At 35.0% G+C, this 24,054-nt stretch overlaps 2 protein-coding genes across 2 annotated transcripts; one reads left to right on the top strand and one right to left on the bottom strand.

The window, feature by feature from the left end:
- The first annotated feature begins 1,575 nt into the window (after positions 1-1,575).
- LOC147564385 (uncharacterized) lies at positions 1,576-2,208 on the top strand. The gene has a single exon (XM_086645529.1). It carries the CDS (start codon positions 1,756-1,758, stop codon positions 1,963-1,965), a length of 210 nt encoding a protein of 69 aa, XP_086501655.1. The 5' UTR covers positions 1,576-1,755; the 3' UTR covers positions 1,966-2,208.
- Positions 2,209-4,252: 2,044 nt separating this feature from the next.
- LOC147564384 (large ribosomal subunit protein uL30y-like) lies at positions 4,253-6,901 on the bottom strand. Its single transcript, XM_086645520.1, has 7 exons — positions 6,623-6,901; positions 5,758-5,947; positions 5,551-5,648; positions 5,392-5,449; positions 4,950-5,029; positions 4,764-4,866; positions 4,253-4,674 (listed from the first exon to the last, which is right to left on the bottom strand). The coding sequence occupies exons 2-7, from the start codon at positions 5,938-5,940 to the stop codon at positions 4,459-4,461; spliced, it is 738 nt and encodes a 245-aa protein (XP_086501646.1). The 5' UTR covers positions 5,941-5,947; positions 6,623-6,901; the 3' UTR covers positions 4,253-4,458.
- Positions 6,902-24,054: the final 17,153 nt, after the last annotated feature.

Raw genomic sequence — 24,054 nt, 5'->3', positions numbered from 1 at the left:
GGTAACCATCTATGGGAGATTCTGTATTTTTGATCTAACGGTGGAAAATAGTTAATTAAAACTGTAATTTATTTGTGGGTACATGTTTAGGGGGGTCACATAAGTTTCAAAAGAATAGTGAGTGGTTTATAGGGCTACAATCATTCTAATTTACTAGATGTAATGGTGCTTTAAGCAATTTGACCCTTATCCTTACAAATTTTAGATGCGTCAAATGGTATGGGCACCCTGAGGACAACTAGGGCATGGTCTTCTTGAGAAGCGTTCGGCCCCAAGCCTAGAAATTTTTAATAGATTCGGTTATCAGAGGTCATCAAGTGGAAACCTGTATAGGGTTGGACTGACTTCAGAACATGTCCAACATAGGCCGAAGAACAAGAGAGGTGAAAGAGGCGGACAGAAGAAATGGTTAGGAGGTGGGGAAAGAGACTTAATGTACACATAGAGCGCGAGCTAGACATAGGAAATGGGCAGGGGACTGAGCTACCAGAAAGGGGAATATGAAACTTTTGTGAGAAAAAAATACACAGAGACACCGAGAAGAGTGGAGGAGAGAGAGAGAGAAACAACTAGTGGTGATGTTTAATGAGATAGAGAAAGAGTAGAGTTAATGAGAGAGAAATCTAAAATGGTTTGAAGATCTGTAAGATCTAGTATTCTAGTTATAGCTTACTCAGGCTGTGAGTTTGCATGCTCAAAGTCTGAGCCAACCAAGGTTACTAGTATGGGTGGGTATGAGTTAGGTTGCCCATCATTTTTGAGTTGGCTGGAAATGAACCAATTAAGTCGTCGGCTAATTAAGTTCGGTCAAGTTTGGTTTGGTTCGATTGGTCGGTTCAATCAATTCAAAATATTAATTATTACAAACTTTTAATTTCAGTATTGCTAATTTCATACTCTTATCTCAACGTATATTATTATTACATAATGATAAATTCGTAAAATGAGTAAACAACTTAATTTCATTCGGAAATGTCAAAAATTGCATCACACATAAATGTTATAAACTAGACAAAACATTATTTTGAGCGGTTTCAAATGCTCAAGCTGAAGTCAAACCAAGTCAATGAACTTCAATTTGGTTAAGCAGAAAGGGAGTTCGTTTTTAATTGGTCTGGTTTAGTTCGACCAATTCGGCCCAGTTGTGCTGCCCCTGGTGATTAGTCGTAGAAAACCCAGCCTCATGCAAGGCTGGCTTTGGGTGCGCCTAAATTGGCCCACCTGTTATACTACCCAACCGCTAGCTCGATCAAGGGTAGTATAGGGATCAGGGGGCATAGTTGGTTAAGGTGCAGCTCCCCGCTAGCTCCATCAAGGGTTCATTCTCTAAACGTGTGTGTGAAGCTGGCACGCGTTACTCGTGTCAGTTCGCTGACATCTTTTTGTGGTCATAAAAACTCTTATTTGTACAAGAAATGGAATCAAACCTTATTAATTTGTACCAGAAATATCTAGATGTTCCTTTTTTTTTTGCTGCAAAGAAATATCTAGATGTTGGGGAATGAAAACTCTTGGTCCTACTTGCAACAAAAAAAGAAATACTCTTGGTGCCCTTAAATTAAACAGTCCAACAGAAATCTCCCTCTCTCTGTCTCTCTCTTTCTATATAAGTACTGAATAACCTTTTCAAAGCTTATGCCAGATAGACTCATCTTCAATCTTTGTTCAATTTACAGATAACACCAACAAATCCCAAGTCTTCTACCATACCAAAAGAGGTTCTAGAGAGAGGTAATTTAGTGAGAGAGAAGAGAGATGTGTCTAGTGATGTTTTTGTGTGGTCATGAGGAAAAAATATTAGGGAAACAACAAGCAGGAGGAGCTTGTCCTTTCTGTGGAGGGAAAGTTGAAGCCATGGATGTTGAAACACAATGGAGACTCTGTTTTTTAACTCTATGTTTTAAAACAAAAAGGAAATTCTACTGTTTACACTGTTCAAGACGTTTAGTTGCCATCTACCCATGAAATAAGAACTACGAAGATTAATCAACTTCTAAAAATACAACAAATTCCTCAAGTGATTGAATAATTTCTTATAAGTTGGATGAGTTAGTGTAGATATAAGAAATGAACCAGATTTTATTAGTTATGGAAATTGATCTTATAGTTTGGGTTTTCTGTCAATGGTGATGAGTTTATCTTTGTATTTTTTTATTTATTTTTAAATTTCTCTTTGTTTAATTTAATCGAAGTTATAATGTTATAGGTTTAATCCCACTACAATACATATTGCCCATGAACTCCTTCACTTAGATGACAGGTGAGTTTGCCTGGCCGGAAGACGGTTATTGATTCAAGGATGCAAGGTAACCTTGCTGGTTCAGAATAAGGAGTAAATATACGTCTGAAGCCAACTTCTAAATACCCGTTAAAAGTGTGTAAATGGATCTAAAATCGACACGGGTTGATAAATAGAGAATACCTCCGCACACAAGAAAAGAACTAACAACCAAGTGACCAAAGAGCAAATATTTAACCTTCCAAGCTGAAAAGGAAAACTAAAGGATCTCCATTCATTCAAACAAGCTTAAAACTTTCCAAATTTTGACAATTTTTTTCTCAAATTCGCATCACAGTTACAAAGGCATATGAAACCAGAGGTAGCTAGCAAGTACTCATAATTGGCCCATGGTAGCCAACCAGCAACACTGCAACAGTAGTGGATCAAGTTCCTCAATTTGTTGACTTACTAAATCAACCCAACAAAAATAATATCTAAAATTGCTCTCCATTTGGGTAGACAAAGTGGGCTCACGGTGACTAAGATGCCATCACGTATTCAAAATAGGATAATACCCACATGACCAAATATCTTACTAATTAGTATTTTATCAATTTTAATATGCCTATTTTGCCTAAGATAAAACCATTTCCAATTTTTTGCTTACGAAAAAGCCATTTCCAATTTGAGTGGTTTATAAACCATATTTTCTTCTCTCTCATTATCCTTATCCATTCAAAATCTTTTGGATTCAGCATATCCAAAAAACTAATACATTATTTCAACTGGAGCTGCAAATTTTAAATCCAGATAAAGACTACATTATATAGAAAGACTTGAAGACATTAAAAATTCAACACTTATCTCGTAAACATAGAGTATTATATATACGTGTATATCTATTATATAAAACAGAAGGGAAAACGATGACTGGGACAAACATCCTTTTTTAATATGGGATATTGTCTAGAGGCTCTTCTCAAAATTTATAATATAGTCCTTTGTAGAGATAAAGTTACCTATTTAAAAAAACAATAATCGTTTCCTTCTTAGAAATAAAATAACTAATTTAAGAAAAAAAGAAACAAAATAAATTTCAAGGGTTAACAAAAGAAATTAAAATCTGTCTCACTCAATAAAATAATAACTAATTTAAGAGTGAATAAACAAAAGAATAATACAAAAAATAATACCTAATAAAAATCTCTCCCACTCAATAAAATATAACATAAATTTCGTAACATTTGATTAATACAAGTGTCCGTGCCCTAGGGCACGGGATGTACCCTAGTATATATATATGAAAAGGCAGATACAAATCAGTCTTATAGAGCTCATTATGTTTTCTCCCGGCCATATCTGTTTTTCGAGCAATGATAAAATGTACAAAACTTACTCATCTGTCTAGTTTGTGTTTCTGCTCCAAAAAAGAAGGCTAGTTCTTTAAATAGATACACCCGAAAACATAGTTTAACGGTGAAAGATAATAACACCCGTAAAACGGTTTAAGAGAAAAAGAAGCCAAACAATTTTTATGGTCGTTCTATATGACAATAACGTGCGGCTCCTAGAGAAGTTTTTTGTCATAATTCTCCTAATCAGACGAACCTCAGAATAATCTCAATTACAAAAACTTCAAGTTCATTAAATATTTCTAAGATTTAAGAAGCACAGGATCACCGGAATATTAAAAACAAAACACGAGCCAGAAACAAAATATACTCGAGTGGCACAAAACACCAGCCAGAAACAAAATATACTTGAGTGGTAGGGGACTCGATTACTTTGAATAAACTTAAAATAGGATGGATGCAAGCAGGTTAGGCCAGTTCACACAATTGCAGATAAGTCGATGCATTCAGCTATCTGGGAAATATCGTGGTAAGTTGGTAGACTACAAACAACTAAGGGCTCTTTATTTCGCTATTTCCTAGCGTCTAAAACAACAAGAGAATAGTTTCTAGAAAAACACACTAGGTAACAACTAAGCAGAAGAGGTAGAAAGATCATCAAGAGAAAGTAGTCACAAACTTAACAATAAATATTCTGAATAGAAAGAAATGGTATCAAATGAAAATGAATTTCTGTAACAGTATATAACAGGTGGGTTCAAAGCTTGAAAAAAGAAAAATCCGATGTTCAGGACAAAAACAATGGCTGGGAGAATGACTAACATTGCCTTAATCTACTATGAGTAAGAAGCAGAAATAAACTTAACTTCTTAAGTTTGGAAGTCACTAGTTCATCCTCCTGATGAGCTCGTTGATGTAATCTTCACGGTTACCAGCGTCACCTCCTTCCACGTAATGATTCCTCTTCTTCTTTAGGCCACCTGATGGTGCTGAGAGTTTAAAAGGCCATAGGAAGTTGTTTGCCTGCTTGAAGTGAGGTCCAACGGTCAAGATTTCGTGCACGAGATCTTCAATGCATATGATGCCATACTTGCCGAGAGCCTGAAATAACATAATAGCACCTTAAGAACTCCAAACTCATGATATAAAATGTAATACTACAAAACTAGTAGCACCAGTATAGCGTGAACCTGTTCGATGATTGAATTGTCAGTCAAAGCTGTTCTCTGCTTGTTCAGCTTTCCGTAACCTCTTTTGTAGATCAATTCCTTGACACTCTTCAAATTGGGGTATCTGAAATATAAAAAGGACCCGATCAAAATGGGCGTCGCTAAAGCATTCAAAGGACTTGTTTGAGAGAGATTTAATATACATACCCGTAGGTAACATATGGCTCTACCCTCTGCAACATGTTCATTGTTGCTTTGTTTACTTTAAGAAACACGCCATTAAATATCTGTAGTCAAATAATTTGCTTTTAGTTCATCAAGTTCTCATATGATAAGTAATAAAACTGGACTACGTTTTAACAAACTTATGTGCACATTTCGTATAAATTATTATAAATATAAAGTCGACATCCGAATGACATTATTGGGGTTAATATATACCAGGTTTATCATAACAGGCTACATCTTGAAGGGTTATGGTTACCATCATATATCATAGCAGGATACACGAGAAAAATTGGACTTTGACAAGGTAGAGGAAGCACAACCAGGTAAATCTATTCTTACAAAAAATGAAGTATGCAATCCCACATTTCACATCTACAGGAGTAAAAAACATCAATCCTAATTTAAAAAGAAGAAAAGTAACCTGTCTTAAACGCAAAAGCTGCAATATCTTTTTAGACTTTGGGTCCATTGCGTTGATACTATAAAACACCAAAGAAAAAAAAAATCAGAGTGACGAATTTAAATTTCAAATAGTAAAATAGAACTTCACAACAGTCACATGGTAGATGAGATATCATACCCTCGGATTCTAACAATGAAGAGTAGCTTAGCTTCTGGGTTAACGTAAAACCCTCCCTTCAACTTAGCCTCACGCTTCAAACGAATGAGCTCCTTTTGCTAAACAATATAAACTCATATCCTTAGTGTACTTAACGAATATAACTCCATAATACATATATATTTCTTTAGAGAAAATAACACTAATATTTGATCAAGTGTGTTAAACCTGCTCATCGTATTCCTGTGCATACTGTTTAGCTCTGTTAAAAATGAGCTTCCTGTTCTCTGAGTTCTTCTTCTTTGCGGATTCAAGTGCTTGCTTCTTTGCTAGCTCCCATTCCTCGCTCCTCTTCCTCTTCTTCAAAACTGATTCTGGAACCACCGGCCCAGCCTTAACTTCCTCAACCATCTCTTCTCTGCAAGCCATTCACACAATACTCAGGAAAAACATAAACAAAAATCGCAACAAGCAAACAAAAAGTTCCCTTTTCAAGAGATTTTGCCGTACGCCTAAATCAAGCTCAGCTTTGTTTCTTAATTTTTGTCTATTTCATAGATATTCATATTGTCTCTATTCAAGAACTCCGGCAAATACCTAATGAGACCCCATAAATAGAGAAACAGCCTAATCTCCGTTGGAAACATAACATTTTAGCTAATTGATACTCATTAGGCCTATATTTTCTTGAAAATTTATGCCCACCAGTCTATAGATCATTGGAAGCTTAAACCCTAGATTACCAAAGAATCCTAGTTTTACAATGAAATTTATTCATTTACGTTGATTTTCTGAAAAAGATGAATTTGTCATTTTTAGTGTGATTGAATTCAGAACCAAATACTAGAAACTTTAAGATAATTTAAAAATCCAATGCACTACTTCACTGATCAATTCAACCAAAACCCTAGAACTGATTTGAACCATCAAATAGTGAAAATAAACAAAAATACGATTATTACAATCGGCAAACAAAAAGAGTACCAACTAAAATCAGAAATGCAAGTCACAAGCTTCTTGATAAGATCTAGGTTTTCCAAACTGAGTTGTATTACGACAAGATTGATAGAAACCAAACAAGATAATCGCTTACCTCTCTGCAAATTCCGGTCCGATTTAGGGTTTTCGAAGTAGATGAGTCGGCTTTGTCTCTCTGAAGCTCCGTGAGTATACACAAAATAAGGTTTTTGTAGGGTTTGTAAGATCTGACCTAAATTATCTAACGGTAGTTATTCTCGTGAGAACATTAAGAGCGAATCTGGCCGTTCAAGTAACTAAGGACTATCAAAAACGAAAGTATTGGTGGAAGGTCCAAAATATGGACCCTAATAGCACAATAAGTCCACTATTAACATAAAATATGTTAAAACTCCAAAAAATACTATTTTTTTAAATGTACCAAACAAATCATTTTTCCATATACCACTCATGAGATTCAACAAAAAAAAACATTTGTACATGACATCGTTACCTTATTGCATCAAACAAAACGTAAATAACTTTATACATTTTATTGTTGAAATTCACGCAATTTAGTTTGTGTAGCGTGCACAATAAACCTATTCCTACACACATCTACATATTCATTAAACAACCAACGCATTATGATACATTTGTGTATTCGTACGAGACAAAATTAAATATTAAAAAAAATGTACTTTTTGCCTATTTTATATTAAGTTTGAACCTTAAACTCAATTTATTTTTTATTTTGGATTTTTTGCCCACGGACTCTATAAAAAATGTCTACAATGGGCTTCTAATATAAATTTCTTCTTTTTTTTCTGAAAAATAAAATTACAGTAATATTGTTCACCCTAGTGAAGAAATAACCACTATAGTAGCATTTTGTAAAAAATAGCCCTGAGATCCGTCGCCTGTAGGTATAACAGTCGGACCATGGGTCGACAATTGGTTGTCCAAGTAGTTCAATGTGTTGACATAAACTCCTAAATCCTAGAGGTCCCAGGTTCGATTCCCATACGAGGTGGTTTTCATGGTTTATCGAACTTGGGTTATTAAGGTATAAATAATGTTGTTGGGCTACAGGCCATAGTTTAGTTGGGCTATAGGCCCGTTCTTTGTAAGAGTTTCTTTATAAGAGTTTGAATTCAGTAGTTATCGTGTTTAACACATCATTGATGCATCAATATCATTGTAATGACTATCGTAGATCGTAGTCAATTTTCAAAAAAAAACCAGTCACATCATGGGCGGAGCCATGATTCTAAGTTTGCTAGGATTATAAATAATTATTTAAAGGGCAAAATTTCTAGTTGCAGCGTATATGCAATCACAAGTAGTATTTTAGAAGCAATGTTTTGCCAAATATGCTACTTTTCGAATTGTTATTGTCACAAATATCTCAACTCAAAACAAATGATTCTAGAACTTCCAATTAGAATAAACAAGATTTACTTAAAAGTTTCGTGAATAGTTCAAATATTAATAAGTTAATAAAAATTAGCCATTACGAGTTTATAATGTGTGGGATCATTGATAATTTGAGGACAAATAAATAACAAGAACATAATATGGATAGAACCCAACAAAAGGCGTAAAACTTAATTTAGCGAACACAAAAGGGTAATAAAGAAATTCAGATAAGAAATTGGCACCAAAGGTGAAAATATAAGGGGCTAATACGGAATTCACTCAAAACTTTGATAAAAAAACATGAAATTGACGGATGAGGGATTCGAACTTGAGATGCCAAGAGCATTGAACTTGCCAACAATGAGTAGCCCAGTTGCTAAATGCATATATTCCGCAATGCGGAGGTCCTAGCTCAATCTCATGGAAGTGTAAATCCAGGAATATTGAACTTTGGTATAAATAAAGTAGTTTCTATAGGCTTTAAGTCACTAATTTCGCCAGATTTTAGGCCATTTAATTTGTCGGCCTTTAGGCCATTGATATTTCGGCAGTTATCGTACTTATCACCATGCAAGGGCGAGCCCACATAGGAGCCTGTGGGGGTTCATCCCCCCACGACCCTAATGTGACTTGTATGTATTAAATTACACTTGTCGCTATATTATGTATCTATAGTTCCATATTTTAAACAAAATTCTTCTCTAGCTCAAGTGGTGAAATGCTTGGATTACAAACTGGGGGTCTTGGGAACGACCCACACACAACACTTTTTTTTCTTGAATTTCCACTACTTACACTTTTTTCGTAAAATGTCTATTATTTACGTTAGTTGAAAGTATTATTTGGTTTAAGATGACTGCTTATTGAAAATACTTTATAAAGTACATGTTTGGTCTAAAATTGGTTCTTATTAATTGAACTAATTCAATTTTGGTATCCTCAAAGTGACACTTAATAAAACGACTTCGTAGAGATGATGAATTTTCTAAATAACTCCCTTAATTTTGATTCTGTCTGATTTTTCAGTGACTTGTATTTTGGACTTCAAGATTGTTTTTTACACGTTTGTTATAGTAAACATGTTATTAGAAAGAAAAGTTTATCTTTATTTTTTTTCCATTACGATCACTCGCTCTTCATCATCTCCACCATCGTTTTCTTTATCCTCACCACTATCTCTTCATCCATTTCCTTTGTTTTTTATTTTAATATTTTTTGGGAATGCAGTTGGGGGAAAGATCCCCAAACGATATTGATGAGAAAATTATTACTTGTTGTACATCAAATTACCATGGAATATCAAAACTATAAATAAAATTTTGTTCAAATTTTGTTTTATGATTCTAGCTTGATCGTATATCATGGAATTCTTTCACTAACTATAACAAAAAAGTGTCCCCACTCATAAAATTTTCTGGCCTCGCCACTGTCACCACATATAATGTATCAATGCATTTGTAATGACTATTGTAGTCAATATTCAAAACAAAAAAACATTGAACTTGGGACCTACCCACCTGAGCTATCACTCACATTTGTTAAACTTCCAACTATAAAATAGAAATACTAAATTGACCCCTGGCTGCAGCCAGGGACCGCCCCACCCTGGCTCCGCCCTTGAGTCAGACACCAACTCAAGTCCGTCTGGGGAGTACGTATGACATGTGCATGTGTACTAGCCCCCACCACTAGGGACATATTTTTTCTTATATCTACCAGCGTATTCGGCACGAAAATTTGTTAAGTACTTTAATTGAATTGATTTAATAGAGTTGCATCATCATTCTAGATTGATAAAATTATTTTAAAAATCAATTTCGAACTACACACTTTTCTCTAAATAAAGCCACAAAAACAACAATTTACGAAGTTTAAATACATCAGAGATTGTCGAGGAAATCGATTTAGCAAAAGATGGCCGAAACGAGGTCGATTTAGGAAAGTTCAACTTAATCTGGACTGTACATTGATGGGTTAAGGAAAGAAAACCAATTGGGTAGGAAAGAAATTTTTGATGGGCTAGGGAAAGAAATCAATTGGGTAGGGAAGGAAAATTAACTTAATTTGGACCGTACATTGATTTCCCTACAATTTTAAAATCGAAGAAAAACTATATTGTAAATTTTGGGAAGGGCCGCTAGACAATATCCTTTATTAAATAAGAGGATTTGTCCCAGTCAACATAAATCCCTTCTATTTTATTATATAGACTAGGCATAACCCCCGCCCTACGGTAGCTGCATTCTTCTTCAACTGGAACACTGCCATTCGTTGCTTATATTCCTCAGAGCAATCAAATGCCACGAACATCCTCTCTATCTCCTTAAACCATTCATATGCCTCTACCGGTCCTCCAGTCCCATCAAATATTGGCGGTCCCATTTTCTTAAACTCATGGTAGTACTTCAACCATGTCATCTCAGTCGGTGGCCTCAGATTCACCACAGGACCCCCCGTCTCTGGTGTCGGATTTTACGCCTCTGTTTGTTCCCTTGTTTTAGCCTCTGCTGCAATGTTAATCAAGTTTTGCAACGTGGCTGCATCAATGGTCACTGTTGCTCCTCCGTTCAGATTAAGATTTGTGGTTTCATGACCCCCCTGACTGTGCCTGTGAACCTTGGGGTCCTCTAGACCCCCCTTCCTCACTAATAACACCTCGACCTCGACCTCTACCACCTCCTCGGGTGCGAGCACTGCGACGTCCTCTGCCATGACCAGTAGCCCCTCCGCTTTCCATAACTCTATTCACATCCAAAAGAGAAACTAAATTAAAACTCAAACAGTGAATAGCTCTGTATGGAAAATTACCATATACTATGCGCTTAACGGGGTTGAACCCTATCACACTGACCCTAGGATTTATGAACCTAGAGTTCTGATACCACTTTGTAACGTCCCAAATTTAGATTTCCACATCGACCGCCATGAAAACCTAAACTCAAAGCGTTTCTCCGCAGAACAGTAAACATAGTTGATATATCCATCAAAAGAGACAAATAATATCAAATGTGAAGCTCATAAGAATAAATAAATCATGTAAAAGAAATCCATTAAACTTTCTTAACTCAAGCAATTTTACTAAATCATCGACACGTAGGTCAGATAAGAATGAATGAAAGAAATAACTGTCTAGGAGGCGAAACTCCAAATAACTACCGAATCTCAAAAACGAAAACTAAGAAAGAAACTCCGAGCTGACGAACTGAGATCAAATGGCGAAAATCCCCTGTCCCTGTCATCTGAACAATAGTAGGCTGGGTCAGAACCCAGCTAGTAGATTTCTAATTACCTAAGGTCTAAATAGACCAATTCAACAACAAAACCAAGTATCGAACAGAAAAAAACAATAACAGTTTATTGTGTTACACCTTTCGTGTCAACACCACTAAAGTCAACCTGATTTACAGTTGAAGAGATTCAAACAATACAACTTTCCTTTTGGAGGGGCATAACCAATTTTGAAGTCCACGAGATAGCTTCACTTAGCATCCGTGTTTGCATCGACTTAAACCTCTCAATAAACCATGGATACCTCCCAAAAAGGGGATCCGTGCAACACGAGCACTTCTCATATGAGCAGGAGGCGAGCCAACCTCTAGTTGGTAAATTACTTCTCAAACTAGAAGTATGTGGTCCACAAGAATGAACTTGTGTTTGCATCGATCATCCTTTTGAGCCAACCACCTATGGATTACAACCGTCAATCCATATTAGAACTTGATGAGACATGAAACTGTCTCATCTGGATCTCTTAACTAAGGCTAGTTAGTCCAATTCGAGCAGTTACTCTGATGAATTATGTGTTTCTTTTGTCCAGGTGTCTTTTACAGAATTGAATGCGGAAAACAGATAAAAATCAAGGGAAAGACGCACTTGAGGGCATTTTGGTCCTCTGGAGGTTAGGGTATTCTGGAAATTTTAGTGCTCGAATGAAATTTAGAGTCAAAGACGGATCCGTAGTTGAAAACGGGAGTCGATTCGGAGTCCAGATGGGGAAGTTAGTACGAGTCAAAGTTGAGTCAAGATCATTTGACTAAAAGAGAACCAAAAACGTCTAGCAACACATGGCAAGCATTTGACGGGCGCGGGAAGTTTTCGGTACACTCGTGGGCGTCAGTGGTACACATTCGGGATAGAGAAATAGAGCTGATATGATACTTTGTGTGCAACTAACATTCGGTGCTCCCGCCCGAGTTCGAGAAATCCCTGATGAACACATGCATATCAGCCAGATCCAACGACCATTCCACCACGTCGTAAGTTATTCTCGCTAGCCCGCAATGCACAATATCAGCCCTACCTTGAGAGCCAGTACGTCAACAACTCACGTATTCCCTCTTTCCCTCTTTATCTCCTCAATATTTTCTGTGTTAGAAACTAAAACAGTAGAGAGAGAGAGAGAGAGAGAGAGAGAGAGAGAGAGAGAGAGAGAGAGAGAGAGAGAGTATGAAACAGATTTAAAGAGGGATCTTGAAAAGAAATAAATCTTGAGAGAGATTGTGAAGTGAAGATTGGAGGAGATTAAACCGAGAGAGAAGGAAAGAAAAGGATAGTTGTGATTTGATTCACTTTAGAGAGAGTATATACAGAGATGATTGGAGAGAGAGCTCGGTTGGAAGAGATAGAGAGAGAAGATTTGGAAATCATAAACAGTTAATGAGAATTTGAATCAAAGAGAATAAAATGAGAGAAACAGAGAGTTGTAGAAGGAAAGAGATGAACCGAGATTCATTCGAATTAGAGAGAGAGGGTCGGCTAGATTGATTTTTTTTATACTTCACTCGGCTGGAACATAGCTGGAGATTTGAAAACAAAGATAGAAGATTGATTTTCTCCCATTAATAGAAACTTTTAAAGAGATTTGATTGTGTTAATCTTAGAGAAATAAATCAGGGACTGAATTGGATTGGATTTTACTCTTCTGCTTCTATAAAACAGGGAGGACATCTCTAATCATAGGCATCTCGATTTGGAGGGGAAGATCATCATCTCAAGCTCAACCTATAGAGAAAATCAAAGAGAGAGAGAGAGAGAAACACCATTATCATCTACTTCTTTTCATTGTATTTATTGTTCTTATTTTAGTGAGAGAAAGTGATAAACAGAGAGAGTTTTGAGAAATTTATTTTGGTTTATTATCAACATCAAGATTGGTTTATATTCATTCTCTCTGTTATCTCATTAGTATTAAAGACAGAGTTAATTATCATTGTTAATTTGAGAAGAGAGAGAGATTTCAGAAAGTTAGAGAGACAAAAAGAGTTGGAGAAGATGAGAAAATCTGTGGGAAAATAATTTTCCCACAGGGAATCCATTTCCGGGAAGATGAGAAAATCGTGTTCCTTTAGGGTCTGTTTGGTTTGTCAATAAAATTATTTTCCCATCTGCTGGAAAATACTTCCCTAAGGCCCTGTTTGGTTGCAAATCAGCAAGAAAGTTAATTCTCTTCCCACTTTACTCTCGTACTTTAAATTGTTTAAATATTTATCTCTCCCACCATGAATAGCTAAAATATCTTGCTAGGATTTGTGATGAAGTTTTGACATATAATTTTGATATCTTCTTTATGCTTTAATATCTTGATGTGGTTTAAATGTAGAAATACTGAATTCTTAGTTTCGATAGAGGATGATTTCTTCATTGACCATGCTTTCGATTTGATACACTATACTTAGGTTTAGTTCTTTGATAGTGTATGCTTATAGATTGATAGTCAATAGTTGAAACTTTAATATATCAAGGTTTTAGAATTTAGACTTTAATTATTTTCGGCGTTAATTAGACTATTTTCCGGGGATTGGTACATTCGGTTACCGAAACTCGAGTGATAAAAAGATGTGCATGATTAGGTTTTCATGAGAATGTGTTAAAATGGTTTCTAAAATCCTAGGCTCTCTTCCCATTTGACTTCTCCCTATTTGAGTTCACCTTTTTAATCGTTTTAATATTTTATTTATTTTATTTTAAAACCAAAAAATCAAAATCAAAACAAAAAACCGTACCAATTCTGAGTTTAGAATAAGTTTAACTAGTCTCTGAGGAACGAACCGGTCTTACCGGAATTTATTACAACTTGACACCCGTGCACTTGCGGGTGTAGACCTATTTAGGGTAACCTTTTAGGCCCATCAGAACTCAAGCCCCTGGTCCACTGGGTTGTCCAATATCAAATTGACAAGCCCGTGTTTGCAATCGACCCACATGTCGAGCCAACTAGTCTTAGTTCAATCCATTAACGAAACTCAAGATCATGGTCCACCAAGTTATCTAATATCATACCAGTAAGTAGTGTTTGCAATCGACCCACATGTCGAGCCAACCATTCTTGGTTCCGACTAGCCTATGCTTTCTAGGTTAACAACCTAAAGCAATTTATCACACACAACTATTGATGGCACTTATGCTCCAATATCATACACATCATCACATACAATCAATTATCAACATCAATAACATAAACACAAACAATTCTTAATATTTAGGCTGTTGTCCGGGTGTATATATATACCATATTTATATAACCTAAATAACCTAGGTTGCTGTCCGGGTATATGTATACTCCATTAATATAACTATAATGGTCTAGGGTTACTATGTTGTTTTTGTAATTAGTTTCTAATCATAATATATCTCTATGGTATCACTAATTGGTACTAATATGATGGTAACCTAACAAAAATTCATGGTTTAAAGTTGTTATTGTTCTAACCATTCAAATCTAGGTTTGAAATTAAAGAGGGCTATGTAAACCCTAGGGAAGAAGAAACCTATTTGATAATGAAGCACAAAGATGAAGAAACCAAACCCTAGCAAAGCTTTTTGATCTTCTTCACTTTCTCTCTCTAAACTTTACTCTCTCTCTAAACCTTTTCCCACTCAATCACCTCCCCACTTCAAACTCTCGGGGTAAAGGAACAGAGAAAAGAAGATAAAAGGGTGGGAAGGGTTAAAGTGATTTAAGGGTTTATAAAGGTGCTGCTATTTGCACCCTCGTTTTGGCTAGCAGCACCCCTATAAAGTAAGGGTGCTACACTTAGGATCACATGCACAAATCTAGTATGAATAAACTTATAGGTTATACTAGAGAACATATACTTTTCAACGCTTCCTTACTATTTACTCGAGCAAGAACTCGCAAATCGCTCCTCAGGTAAGATATGTGAGAGCTCTAATAAAGATGCAAGAGCTCGATTGTAGTTCCTCTACTAGAGACGCACAAGCTCGAATCATGATTACCTCCAATTAGTTACGTAGGACTTTACGCAAGTCGTAATCCTCCTTTGATAGCAAGAATCTCAACTTAAGAAATAATTTTCTAGATCTAGGGTGATTTCCCGAATCCCTTTATAGCCCTAAAATATCCAAGACTAACTCTAAGGATAGGAAGAGAACACAACCTTGCATATGAACACTAAGAGAGTGAAAAAAGAGAAAAATTCAAAATCTCTAAGAGAAGAGAGGGTGAGAGAGTTGTGATTTGCAAGAGATGTTTGAACTTGGCATTTCCATTTATAGGGAAGTTAACGCCTCTCTTACTATGGGAAGTCGGTTAGTCGCGTCCTAGGCCCCTAGGCCTCGTCCTAGGATCATCCCGGGACTCATCCTTCGACTAGCACAAGGCGCATCCTGAGCCCGACCCTTGCCCGACCCTTGCCCTAAGCCTTGCCCGACCGACTATGACCCTTGTTAGGTCGGACTTTGTTCCAACCCAAGTCCTAGCCCCAAGGATCATGGTCTGACCCATGGACTTCTCTACCTTATGTTTCTCTCCTTATCCGTTCCATCATTTGAGACACTTAATTGTGGCCGACACTCTAAGTGTGTAACACGTTGTAGGATTTAGTCGTCTTTTTTAGCGAGTCTTCCAATATCTCTCGACGATCGTAGTCAATTTCTAACTAAACACTATGATCCCTAAATCGAGTGAAATCCATGATATTTATCATGTAATCCTTTTTACTACTTGGTCACATTGCCACCTTGACCCAATGACATTTCTTTCAAAAACGGCCCACCATGCATGACCCATGCCACAACCACACTAACCTGTTAAAAACAAGTTATCTTTATTAAATTTTTTCGGTAACAAGTTATTTTTATTAATTAAAAACTATTACACACTTTATTTGAATTAATACAATATAATTAATTATAACCAATGAAAGTGCGCTTGAAGTTTAATCCAATTCAACCTTAATAAGTTTTACTTGGCGTATACATCAAGTTATGGATAAATGTTCTTATGAAGGTTTCTTTTGTAATTTATTATCTAGGTCTCATCTTTACCCATTTTTTATGAGGGATTATATCTTTCATGTATCAAGTCACAATCATCTTCTTCAATATTGACCCAACTACTATAAAAAAAAACACTAATTTTTCCATCACCAAATATTAGTGGTGCTTAATTATCGATCTGGGCCAACCCGAAACAAACATGTTTAGGGAGTCACAATCGTCTTCTTCAATATCCCATAAATAATATAATATTCCATACGATCGTTTCTTTTTATATTTGTTATCTTTTACTTTTAGCTAAGGTTCATAAGGTATAAATAATATTCTAGGGAAGTTTCATAGGGTATAAATTAGATTCTATAAAATCTTTTCTTTTATATTTGTTATCTTTTGTGCTTAAATTTTTAGGTAAGTTTCATATGATATATATAATATTCTATAAGATCTTTTCCTTTTATATTTGTGATCTTTTACCTATAGGTATATTTCATATGATACAGATAATATTCCAATAGATTTCTTTTTTCCTTTTATAACTGTAAAATCTAACTGGTTGAGATCATATGCCTCTTCAATATTGTATCTCAGTCGTTGGATTAACCCCTAAAGCTTCCTTTCGTCTATAAATAAACCCCAGAACCAACGAAGCCACTCTTTCATCCTCTCTTCTCTTCTCACACCTTTTTCTCCAATCTCTATCATCTTATTCGCTCTCTGACTTAAATATTCATATCTTGTGCAAAGTAAGCAAGATCTCTCATCTCACCGGTTATTATTCTTTGTTGCCTGAAGCTCTAAACCGACGACGTTAAATAAATCTAAATCAAAGTCAAAATGGTATATATCTCTAAACTTATCTCTCATCTTGTAATTGTGATGTTCTTTTGAGATTATAATTAGAAGAGATGTGTCACTAATATGTTTGATCGAGCACATCTCAACCTTCTAATGTGCTCGATCAAACAAATTTGACTATATTTGATCTTCTAAATACAAATACTATATTTTTTTTGTTTAAAATAACAATTATGTCTTTGATATATTTGATCGAGCACATCTCAACCTTCTAATGTGCCTGCTCAAATAGATGAGGCTCGATTTGATCTCTTTGACCAAATTGACTCATATTTAGGGTATGTTTGATAAAAGAGATCAAAGTAGCATCTGTTTATTACCAAATCATGTCTGATTTTTTCTTTTTTAAGATAACAGTTGTATCTCTGATCCGTTTGATCGAGCACACTTCAACTTTCTAATGTACCCGAACAAACATATCCAACTATATATGATCTTATAAAAAAAAATCCAACGTTTATTTTTAGTTAAGATTACAGTTATGTTTCTAATCTATTTGATCGAACATATCTCAACTTTCTAATGTGTCCGATCAAACATCTCTAATATGTTTGACCGAGCACATCTCTAATATGTTTGACCGAGCACATCTCAACCTTCTAATGTGCCCGATCAAATAAATTTGACTATATTTCATCTTTAAATGCAAATCTTATATTTTTATTAAGATCACAATTATGTGTCTGATTGGTTTCTTCGAGCACATCTCAAACTTTTAATGTGCGCGATAAAACATCTCTAGACTGTATGATCGAGCACATATCAACCTCTTAATGTGCCCGATCAAATAGATCCAGCTATATTTGATCTTTTGAGTGAAAAAACTAATCTGTTTGATAGAGCACATCTCAACCTTTTAATGTGCCCGATCAAATAGATCCGACTATATTTGTTATTTTCAATGAAAATCTTATGTTTTCTTTAAGATCACAGTTATGTCTCTGATTGGTTTTTTCGAGTACATCTCAACTTCTAATGTGCCCGATCAAACATCTCTGATCTTTTTGATCGAGCACATCTCAACCATTTTTATGTGCCCGATCAAATATATCTGACATATTAGATCTTTTAACTGCAAATCTTATGTTTTTTTAAGATAACAAGTATGTGTGTGATTAGTTTCTTCGAGCACATCTCAACCTTCTAATGTGTCTGATCCAACATCTTTGATCTTTTTGATCGAGCACATCTCAACCATTTAATGTGCCCGATCAAATATATCTGACATATTAAATCTTTGAAATGCAAATCTTATGTTTTTTTAAGATAACAAGCATATGTCTGATTAGTTTCTTCGAGCACATCTCAACCTTTTAATGTGCCCGATAAAACATCTCTAGTCTGTTTGATCGAGCACATCTCAACCTTATAATGTGCCCAATCAAATAGATCCGACTATATTTGATCTTTTAAATGAAAATCTTATATATTTTTTAAGATCACAGTTATGTCTCTGATTTGTTTTTTAGATCACATCTCAACCTTCTAATGTGCCCGATCAAACATATTTGACTATATATGATCTTTTAAATAAAAATCTATTATTTTAAATGAAAATCTTATGTTTTATCGAGCATATCTAATCTGCCCGATCAAATAGATCCAACTATATTTGTTAGTTTAAATGAAAATCTTATGTTTTATCTTTTAAATGCAAATCTAATCTGTTTGATCGAGCACATCTCAACCTTTTAATGTGCCCGATCAAATAGATCCGACTATATTAGTTATTTTAAATGAAAATCTTATGTTTTATTTAAGATCACAGTTATGTCTCTGATTTGTTTCTTCGAGCACATCTCAACCTTCTAATGTGCTTGATCCAACATCTCTGATATTTTTGATCGAGCACATCTCAACAATTTAATGTGCCCGTTCAAATATATCTGACATATTAGATCTTTTAAATGTTTTACGATATTTTCGAAAAGATGATAATATAAACATTGATGTTTCGACATTATGAGAAATGATCACATAATAAAGATTGATGTTCTCACATTGACCAGAACCATAAAGAGTTAAAACACTTACTTTTCACCCTGTGAAGGGAATGTCGACGCCCTATAAATTCTGCCGTACTTTCTATTGCTACCAAACGTTGTAAACCCTGTCTTTTCCATGACATTTTCAACGTAAGCTGCAAATTCTTTTGCATTATACATCATGTTTGAGGAACAATTTCTGCAATTCTTAAACATTCTTGTAAATGTGCCAACATTATCAATAATGCTTTAACATTATTCGAATTGTTTGAGAAGCAATTGTTGTTATTACCTTGCACACCTAAACATTATTTAAAATGCTAGAACACTGTCAATAGTGCGAGATCATTTTCCAAACTGTGTACCAAAGAAATCAAATATCACTGGTTTCCATAACTTAACACAGAACCCTAGGAATAATGCCGCTTTTATCCCCAAATTTTAACTTTTTTCACAGACCCTTATGTCATTTCGTATGCATTCCTAAACATTATGCAAAATGTTAGAAAATTAGATAAAATGCCGAACATTATGCAAAATGTTTGAGAAACATCTTATGTCATTTCATATGCAGTCCTAAACATTCTTCAAAATGCCAAAACACATACATTAATGCAGGAACATTCATGAAACATACTCCAAAATATTTTGAAATTATGTAAAATTCTTAAACATTGTTTGAATGTTTAGAGAATATCTTACCTTGGTATGTGATTCAGTCACCTTTAATACTTTTTTTGCCTTTTTTAGTAGGCCCTGCATTGTTGTCTCTTCACTAGCCCTCTTTCTAGGGCTAGCTCTTTGTACAACCTGTTGTCTTGCTGATGCTTCTCCTTTTTTGTTGTTGTTGTTGTTGCTTTCACCATCGTTTTAAATGTTCTGCACAAAATGATATGTTTGTAAGAGACTCAACATGTTGATAACAAAACCAAAATGTTTCTACACAACCCAAAATGTCTACAATATACCAATTTTTACTCAGTAAAAACCACAAAATCTATCAACACCCCACTAAATGTTCACAGAACCCTAAAACCACAAAACCACAAAATCCATCTATTCATAACTTTTCATAGAACCCTAAGAATAAGGGTAAGAATAAGTGAAGTAACATTTTACAGAATCACAACACACTAGCAATTATGGGCAAAAATTATACGAAATGAGAGACCACAAACAATAACGAGAGGACATTCTCACAGATGTGTAGAAACTGTTATCCCCAAATTTGTTAAAATGTTTGAGATCTAGATAAAATGCTAAAACACACTCCAAAATGTTTTGAAATTATGTGTCATGTTTAAACATTGTTTGAAATGTTTATATAATATCATACCTTTGTCTGTGATGAGCTTACATTCATCATTTTCTTGCCTTTTTTACTAGGCCCAGCTGTGGTTGGCTCTTCACTAGCCCTCTTTCTAGGGCTAGCTCAGTAAAAACCACAAAATGCATCAACACCCAACTAAAGTTAAAAAAAAATGTCTCCAATATTGACCAAGAACAGAACCCAAAATGTCTCAACACAACCCTAATTTCTTTAACACAACCCAGAATTTTAAAACAAACCATTCATTTCATCAACAAACACAAACACCTAAAAATCGAAAACAAAGTACTAAATGTCTCCACAGAAACCTAATTTTCTGATCACAACCCAAAATGTTACAACAAACCCATAATATCATCAACAACCCTAACCTAAAAACTTGATGAAGAACCATAAACCCCAAAATTACCTTCTGTGAAGATGCATGCTTCCGAAATCAAAAACAAAATCCATAAATGTTTTATCACAAACCAAATTGTCGGCAACAATCACGAAGAACAACAACTTAAGAGCAAGTTAAACCCCAAAAAATCAAAATCAAAGTCCTAAATGTGTGAAACGAAACCCTAATTTTTTGAAAACAACCCAAAATGTTAAAACAAACCTAAAACTTGACCAACAACAGAGAGAGGAAGAAGATTTAGAGGAAGAACAGAGACGTACCTGTGTGTTAAACTCTGACGAACATAAATTAGGGTTTGATGATGCTCGAACAAGAGAGAGAACCATAAACCCCAAAATTACCTTCTGTGAAGATGCATGATTCTGAAATCACAAACAAAATCCATAAATGTTTTATCAACGACAGCAATCACGAAAAACAACAACTTAAGAGCAAGTTAAATCCCAAAAATCAAGATCAAAGTTCTAAATCTGAAAGACGAAACCCTAATTTTTTTAAAACAACCCAAAATGTTTAAACAACCCTAAAACTTGACTAACAACAGAGAAAGGAAGAAGATTTAGAGGAAGAACAGAGACGTACCTGTGTGTTAAACTCTGACGAACAGAAATTAGGGTTTGATGATGCTCGAACAAGAGAGAGAAGCACCGAATTTGTTGAAAGAGAGCGAAATAGAGAGAGAGAGATGAGAAGATCAAGTTGCTTTTGAAGGTTTAATAGAGAGAGATAGTAGCCGGTAACGTTTCGATTCTGAGAGTAAATAACCGAAATGGTTTCGTTTGATCGAGATAGATAGAGAGAGAGAGAGAGAGAGAGAGAGAGAGAGACACTAAAACATTTTGAATGAAGAGATAGAGAGGGTTTTAGTGTCTAATCAAGGCTGTAGAGAGAGAGAGCGTTTTGAGGGAGAGGAGTCTAATCACTCAGACTAGAGAGAGAAAAAGAGAGAGGCATGTGTTCGGCTGGCGCAATGACAGAGAGAAAGGACGTTTGGGCGGGAAATGGGTGAGGGACATAAGAGGTAAGTATTTCTTTTGGGGGGATAGGAAGGTAACATCACTTTTTGGGTTTTTTGAGATATTATTCCCTATTGGGTTGGATTTCGTATTTGAGCTCCTTTTTTGGGCCTTAGATTTTTCCTCTCATAAATAAAGTACATCCAGATTACATCGGATTTAAGCCCCTTGCGATGACCTTTAGAGATATATATATATATATATAATATATATATGTATACGCCGATGATGTCTTAAAAATTCTAGTGATTCGTGAATCTTGATACATTTTTACATTATTTCTTCATAATGTATCAATGTCTTGTAATGACTCTTGTAATCCTGGTAAAATAAAACAACCTAGTTGTGGTAAAATAAAATATCCAGAGGTAATTCCAGTTTGGCATCTAATTTATGTCTAATTATAAAACTCGAATCCATATTTATTGACGGTTCTAATTTTGCTCATAACATCGTATTTTCATTAATTAAATGTAGTAGTCAAATATCTTTCCCTTTTCATTTTTAAGTCAATGTCCTTCAACAAAAATAAAATGAAAATAAATACATTTCTCGTTTCTATTCACTGATTATTGACACCTGACATTTGATTGGTTTTATGTCAATGTCCTTCAAAAAAAATAAAATGAAAATAATTCTCTACTACTCTCTAATACTTTTACTTTTACATTTTTATCCTAATCCCATTTTGTAGTTTTTGTTTGATTCTTATTTATCCACCTCATCATTGAAAAATCCATTTTTGAGTTTTAGATTCTCAATATTTCTTTTGGTTTTCTCCAATATCTCCAAGTGTTCTTTTAAAGTTCACTAGGATTCCCAATTTTTCCTACATAACTACAATAGAACCCCTTTTTGAAAAGAAAATGGGAAGAAAATTTTGTTAACATTGAGTCTGAGGAGACTTCACACTTCCATGGTATCTTAAAGATGGGTGTTCATGAATATAATGGTTCAATGCATCAATTATGTTCATACTTGTTTTACTTTAAACATGAGGAATATAATGGTCCACATATCAATTTCTTAATGAGAATATTTTAGAAAATTCTATGCAAATAGTTTGGTTCTTATTACTTCTAGAATTATATAGAAACTGTAAAACTTGGTTGGCACATAATTAACACACATGTTATAGAGGCAGTACACCTATTTCATAGAAAGACAGACTTAAAGCATCTCTAACAGAAGACTCCATCTCTATCACATAGAGTACCACATAGAATTTTCAGAGTTCTTTTTATTTCACCCATCTCCTTTGGGGAGACTCTATTTGAACCTCAAGAGGTTCACATTGGGTCGTGCCAACTTGATTTGGGTTAGAGTCGAATAATATACATCGGTTCGAATAACATATTAAGTCATTCTACATTGGGCTGAACCTCAAATATAAGTTCATATAGTGAAACTGAATAACCACTTAACAAATATTCTTCCCAACATATAACATAATAAGCTTGTTATTTTCTATTAGAGTTAATTCTTATTTGACCCCTTAGTTTGTGACCAACTTCCTTTATGCCATTCTATTTTTCATAAATTCAAATATGGCCTTCTATTTTAGTGTAAATGTCATAAGTAACCTTCTTATATATATATTTTTTCGAAATAAAACTAATTATAATACATGAAATTTCACCTCACATCTCTCTCCACCTCACCTCTCTCTTCAACTCACCTCTCTCTTTCTCCAACTCACCTCTCTTTCTCTAACTCACCTCTCTCTTTCTCCAACTCACCTCTCTTTCTCTAACTCACCTCTCTCTCTCTCTCTCAAACTCACCTTTTTCTTCTCTGGCAAAGGTTGTTGGTCGGAAAATTTTCCGGCCGGCGACCCTAAACATTAAAAAAAAACTCTCATCTCTCTCTCTATAAACACTCCAGCGAAGGGGTTTTCCTTCGCCGGGGTCGGTATGTTCAAGAACAACTTTCAACTCATGCGCACATAGGGGTGCATTCATGTTCATAGTAGGAAAATTAGTAGGTTATTCGCTTGGGAATATTTAACGCAAACTTGCATGATTTCTGCAAGCCTAAATTGCCCTTATTTTAGGGTTCAAATTCCATGTTTAATAGTGAGAGAGAGAAGGAGACACTGAGTGTGAGAGGAAGGAAGAGAGATAAAGGCAACGAGATTGGGATAGACAGTAAGAGAGTGAGGCACATGATGGTGGAGGTGGTTGGAAAAGGTGGTCGAAGTTGGTGATGGGAACGGGAGAAATGAGAGAGAAAGATTTGAGAAAAAATTGTCAACTAAAATTGTTTCAATTAAAATTAAATAGGTCCATTTTAATCTACATAAAAAGGACAGTAAGCAGAAAC

The sequence above is a fragment of the Eschscholzia californica genome, unplaced genomic scaffold (genome assembly GCF_041429995.1).
Source record: "Eschscholzia californica isolate CP2 unplaced genomic scaffold, dmEscCali1.0.p SCAF_1, whole genome shotgun sequence".
Lineage (NCBI taxonomy): Eukaryota > Viridiplantae > Streptophyta > Magnoliopsida > Ranunculales > Papaveraceae > Eschscholzia > Eschscholzia californica.
The sequence above is the reverse complement of the archived record's forward strand: the minus strand, read 5'-3'. Positions and strand labels throughout refer to the sequence as shown.